Here is a 5,893-nt window from a genome sequence, read left to right on the forward strand (position 1 = left end):
ACAGTGGAAGCTGCTGTGGATCCAAATAAAACTAATTAAAAAAATTAGTTTTTCTGTGGATGAAAATTTCGTCATAAACTTGCAGACGGACAGAAGTGACTCGTCCTCGTCTGTTTATAAAACACGAGCAGCTGGTTTCATATGAAAATACTAAAAATCTATAGGAACATCTTTAATTCTGGTTCATGTTGTACAAACTGAGGAGGAGGCGTCGTCTCCGGCGGCCATCTTTGATCTGAAAACTTCTAAATTAAAATTAAACTATGATTTTTCAGTAAATATCTTCACACAGAGAATCAGAGAGGTTGATGATGATGATGATGATGAGGAGGAGGATTCTTCAGCTCTGTGACTTGAATGCAGTGTTACATGTTGTAATGTTGTATATTGAGACACCTGCAGGTGAGACTCAGACCAGGTGAGATCCTGACCCAAACACCTGCTGACTGATTAAACTGATTAAACTTCTCAAAGGATGAAAACAAACATCGACATGAAATCTGGTCTGTGATTGGCTCCCACATGCTGCCCCAGTCTGACATGATTACAGGGCAAACAGGAAGTGACAGGTGATTATCTTCTGGTCTGAACCAGTCCAGCATCAGGACAGGGTCTGGACCGAGTGGAGGGAACCTGGAGGACAGGTGTGTAGCATAATTATTGTCTTTAACCTCAAATAATATTAAAAGAACAGATTCATGTTCAGATCCATCAAATTAAAAAAGGGAAAACAAGATAAAAGAAGAAGTCTGCTCCGGTCCAGGTCTCCTGAGAACCGGGTCTCCTGAGAACCGGGTCTCCTGAGAACCAGGTCTCCTGAGAACCGGGCCTCGGATCAGGTGTAGCTCGGTTCACACTGATCGTTCAGGTGCGAGGACAAAGTGCTGATCAGACTCCTGCCTGTTCAGGTGAGCCGTTCACCTGCACTCCTCCTCCGTGGCAGCAGGTCTGAGAGAGGGAAACCAGGCCTCAGGGGTCAGAGGTCAGAGGTCAGTCCTCGTTGACCTGCCACACGATGAGGTGGCTGCGCTCGGCTTTAGCCAGGAAGGGCTGCAGATTCATGGGCGGGTCCTCTCCCTCCTCCGCCTCGCCGTCTTCGTCACCTGCAGACACAGACACAGGTGTTCTCTACTGTGATCCACGTCACTCAGGTTCTGGAGGAACCAGGTGCCGGCGGCGGACTCACCCATCCTGAAGTCGATGTAACCTTCTCCTCCGCTCATCACCAACATGGACCTGGATCCGTCCTGAGAGGAGGCGGAGTCTGTCGTCCTGTCACCTGCTGCATCTCCACATGAGGGGGAAGGGGCGGAGTGACCTGAGAGCACGAGCACACACACACACGCACGCACACGCACACACACGCACACACACACACACAGGTCACAGTCAGCGTGGCTGTTCAGAGCAACGGTTCACTTCACCCTCAGACTGAACACATGAACACCTGAGTGTTTACCTGGGACAGCAGTGAAGAACTTGACGGCGTCCCGGTGACCATGGAAACAGAGCTGAGCGTGAGCCATGGAGCAGTACGGGACGAAGGTCCCGGCCGTCACCTTGTCCCCGCTGTCGTCACCGTACACTTGAACCACACCTCCTGGTTGGTTACCTGCCGCCTTGGTCGCCTTGTTGGCTGCTGATGGAACAGAGAAGGAGACACCTTAATGTGGGACCTGTCTAACACCTGGTCTTCTCTAGGATCATAACGTGTGACAACAGAATGGCGAGCTCACTGTCCGTCAGGGGGATGGAGATGATGACTCCGTTCCCGGTGCCGATCCACAGACGGTTACAGGAAACCATCAGAGCTGTGATCCTCACAAACGAGAAGCCCAGTTTCCCCGTACCTGAGACGGAGGGACAGAGACCAGATTAGAACCCAGACCTGAACCAGAGCAGGTGTGTCAGACCCGGTCAGGTGCGATGGGACAGACCCAGCATCTTGCTGACGTAGGGCTCGATGTCGACGTCCTGCAGGTGCTGGAAGGTGTGAGCGTGGAACAGCCTGAGGGTGGAGTCCAGTCTGATGGACACCCAGATCCCATCACCGTCCCAGGCCAGCAGACGCACCTGACTGTCCTTACGAGGGTGGGCGTCAAAGGACTTCTGCAGAGGACGAGGACATGAGGGCAGAGACGTGAGGGGACATATCACCCCCCCACCCCCCACACACACACACACACACACTTTAAATTCACTGAAACACACACACACCTCTATCTTCATGGCTTTGGGCTGCACCACATAGATCTTGTTCCTGTATCCACACCACACCTTGTCATGGACCACAGTCATACAGCGGATGGAGTGGTGTGGTCTCCCCAGGTCCAACAGGTGGTAGTTGGTCAGGTCCCACTGTCCGTCTGTCAGACACACACACACACACACACACACACACACACACACACACACACACACACACACACACGTCACGCTGACTTCAGTCGAAACACACACACCAGCTGGACGTCACCGGGTTTTTATAAAGTCCACTCACCCACTCCTCTGTGGAAGATGGCCAAGGTCCCGTCAGACAGACCCACCAGGACCCGGCCCTTCACGTGTCTGAGGGACAGAGACGGGGTTCAGAACCAGAGACAGAACCAGAGACAGGGTTCAGAACCAGAACCTGACGGTGGACTAACATGTGGCGTTTACTCACACGATGCCGAGCACAGAGTCCTTCAGCTTGATGGAGTGGAGACACTTCTTCCACTGGGCCACGGAGGAGTGGACGTACACACTGGAACCAGAGAGGTTCTGATCAGTCAGCTGATTTGATCCGCCACACAAACATCATGTGAACACGTGAGGACCGTGGGACTCACCAGCCGTTCTGGGCCCCCAGCCACATGGTGGACAGGACGCTGCTCATCTTCTGAGCCTCCTCCCTCATCAGGTTCTGGTCCTCGGCTGCTGGGTCTGAACTGACTCCATCTTTCAGCAGGTCGCTCTCCCTGGTCACAGCAGAGAGGACAGGTGTTCATGTTCGAGCCCCGTCACAGGTTTACGACTAAAGACACACTACTCTAACAAACATATTACCAGAACTTTAAAAAAAAGGGCCGTGGGTCGGACTGAACCTGTGAAGGTGTGTGTTCAGTGTTATGAATGAACTGTGGTTTATTTGGCAGCTTTTCAATGTGGGACCGATGGTGTGATGTTCGATAGATTCCCCTGCTCCAGTGGTGTCGCTCTGTGATGTTATTGGTCAGACAGAACAGACCCCGCCCCCTCACGTTACCTCTGGGAGTAGCCGATTGGAGTCTCTGCCGTCTGCTGAGCTCCCAGCGGGTCGGTGAAGACGTGCTCGGTGTAGACCCCCCTCAGGGTCTCTCTGTGGTCGGTGACCCCCCCGCTGGTCTCCGTGGCCTCGGTGGCCTCCTCTGCTGGTCTGGATTCTGGAGGAGGAGATCGTCTCAGTGAACGGGTTCGTCTCGTACTGTCAGGTTTACCGTTCACTTCCTGGCGTCTCACCTGGTTCTCCGTCTGTTCCTGAACCGTCTGCGGTCTGAGGAACAGCTGCCGTTCCCTCCGCTTCACAGCCCACCACAGTGATGCCCCCCAGCACGCCGTCTCCCCCCGCCGAGCTGCTGCCGGCCGCGGAGGAGCTGCCCTCCCCCGCCGGTCCTGCCTCAGAGGCCGGAGGAACCTCCTCGCCAGCGGGGTAGTCCGTCTCTCTGGCTCCTGAACAAAGACAGACACGGAGATTTGAGGACACGGAACCACTCGCAGGTCACGTGATCACATGACCACATCCACTCACCTGGTACGCTGGTGATGCAGAGGACGTGGGAGTTACACACGAAGAAGCTCTCCAGGATGTTTCCAGGCTGGTTGGCGTCGATGACCACGACCTTGGTGGTGGACTGGGTGCTGGTGCAGATCCAGACCAGAGATGAGAGTTCATCCTGCTGCCGCAGCTCCTGCTGCTGCTCCTGGACGACATGAGGAGGTCTGTCAACTGAAGGAGGGGTGTGTGTGTGTGTGTGTGTGTGTGTGTGTGTGTGTGTGTGTGTGTGTGTGTGTTTACCTTGAGGTCCTGATCCAGTTTGTCCAGACTGCTCTGGGACCCAGTCTTCTTCTTGGGGCTCTCAGGTCCAGGTACGTCACTGTAAAACACACTGGCCCCGACGATCAGACCTCCGTCTCTGGTTTTCCCTCCAGAGAGATTCACACCGGCAGCACACCACAGCTGAGACACACACAAACACATAATCACAAACACATAATCACAACCACAGTCACAATCACACACAGTCACAACCACAGTCACAATCACACACAGTCACAACCACAGTCACAATCACACACAGTCACAACCACACACACAGTCACAACCACACACACAGTCACAACCACACACACAGTCACAACCACACACACAGTCACAACCACACACACAGTCACAACCACACACACAGTCACAACCACACACAGCTGATCTCCTGCTGGGGAGCATCACTGAATGAATGTGAGTGCAGTAACTCACCTTCATAGAAGCGTCTTTCTCGTCCAGAGGTCTGAGGAAGACCGGAACAGGCAGGTTCTTCATCTTACTCTCCGACTGACCTCCGTTGGCCTGAACAGTCAAAACACAGAGACGCTTGTTACATCATCAGCAGGCTGATCCACAGGTGGAGGTGTAGTGCAGGTGCGGCGCTCACAACCTCACCTTGAACTTCTTGGGCAGACTCCAGCCGTAGGCCTGGACTCTGCCGTCCTCCTTCTGGACGTGGGCTTTGACCTGCTGGTACTGCGCTCTCTTCTGCTCTCGTCTGGACACCACGTTGTCAGCCGCCACTCTGAGGGACGCGACCACAGCGCGATGACGATGAACACGTGTGTTCTACAGAAGCTCGGGCTTCACACAAAACTCAATACTGTTGATTTTAACGATGGCTCGGAGGGGGCGTGTGCAGGTGCGCGGGGAAAGTAAAAAATAAAACATTTCCTCCAGTAGTTTCACTAAAACAACCCTGACTCTCACCTGTCAGCACGTTTCTCTCAGCTCAACACAGTTTGAACTTCCTGCTGTCATGTGCTCACCTGCACACCTGCCATGTTTACCTGATGATGTGATGAGAATCTGACGCCTTAAACAGCTGATGAGTGACTTTGTTTTTCAGTCACTGCAGCAGAAACAATCATTGGTGCTTCAGTGTCACATGACCCATGTAGCCCCTCCCCCTCAGTGACTTACTCCTCGTTGAGGAAGTCGAAGGCCTTGCCCTTGTCGCTGGGCAGCTGCTGCAGGGTGCTGCTCTTCTTCTTGACGGACGGCTGCACCTGAGAGGTGGGGGCGTTGTACTTGACGTTGACGGGCGCCTCCACCGCCGGCTTCTTGGCCGCTCCGCCCGACGAGCTGAACAAACGGCTGAAACTGGAGGTGTAAGGGCGGGGAAGTGGAAGAGAAAAGACACACAGACAGACGTATAGAGGGGTGGACACAAGCAGCAGCTCGGCAGCACAGGTAGGGTCAACACTGAGGTACACACAGGTAAACACACTGACCTTTAACCCCCCCCCCCAAACAGAAAACATCAGAGCCCAGTCACCTCAGAGTGCAGGAGTGCAGGGTGAGCAGGGTTAATACTGAGCACCGACCAGGACGTTAGTCAACAACATAAAGAACAACAGGCCACAGTATAACAGACCCCCCCTCCCTGACCACAACAACCTGACCCCCCCTCCCTGACCACGACACCCTGACCCCCTTTCCCTGAACACAACACCCTGACCATAACACACTGACCCCCCCCCTGAACACAACACCCTGACCATAACACACTGACACCCTCTCCCTGACCACAACACACTGACCCCCCCTCCCTGACCACAACACACTGACACCCTCTCCCTGACCACAACACACTGACCCCCCCTCCCT

The 5,893-nt window shown here is 54.1% G+C and overlaps 1 protein-coding gene across 6 annotated transcripts in view; it reads right to left on the reverse strand.

Moving 5' to 3' along the window:
• Positions 1-490: 490 nt before the first annotated feature.
• The window catches only part of spag9b (sperm associated antigen 9b), a 28,605-nt gene continuing 23,202 nt past the window's right edge, over positions 491-5,893 (reverse strand). For 5 of the 6 annotated variants that reach the window (XM_087178325.1, XM_023422660.2, XM_087178324.1 and 2 more), the window contains 16 exons: positions 5,207-5,386; positions 4,679-4,808; positions 4,496-4,585; positions 4,037-4,198; positions 3,770-3,941; positions 3,481-3,690; positions 3,248-3,404; positions 2,832-2,960; positions 2,666-2,746; positions 2,501-2,568; positions 2,218-2,366; positions 1,938-2,109; positions 1,737-1,850; positions 1,460-1,639; positions 1,187-1,318; positions 491-1,103 (listed from right to left, as the gene is read on the reverse strand). In XM_087178325.1, coding sequence (XP_087034451.1) covers positions 991-1,103; positions 1,187-1,318; positions 1,460-1,639; positions 1,737-1,850; positions 1,938-2,109; positions 2,218-2,366; positions 2,501-2,568; positions 2,666-2,746; positions 2,832-2,960; positions 3,248-3,404; positions 3,481-3,690; positions 3,770-3,941; positions 4,037-4,198; positions 4,496-4,585; positions 4,679-4,808; positions 5,207-5,386 — 2,239 coding nt within the window. In that variant the 3' untranslated portion in view covers positions 491-990. The remainder of the gene's footprint in view (positions 1,104-1,186; positions 1,319-1,459; positions 1,640-1,736; positions 1,851-1,937; positions 2,110-2,217; positions 2,367-2,500; positions 2,569-2,665; positions 2,747-2,831; positions 2,961-3,247; positions 3,405-3,480; positions 3,691-3,769; positions 3,942-4,036; positions 4,199-4,495; positions 4,586-4,678; positions 4,809-5,206; positions 5,387-5,893) is intronic. The other variant, XM_023422659.2, reaches the window with a different exon arrangement.

This window comes from Seriola lalandi, unplaced genomic scaffold, assembly GCF_002814215.2.
Source record: "Seriola lalandi dorsalis isolate HSWRI2012SDOR001 ecotype SW California unplaced genomic scaffold, Sedor1 jcf7180002054683, whole genome shotgun sequence".
Lineage (NCBI taxonomy): Eukaryota > Metazoa > Chordata > Actinopteri > Carangiformes > Carangidae > Seriola > Seriola lalandi.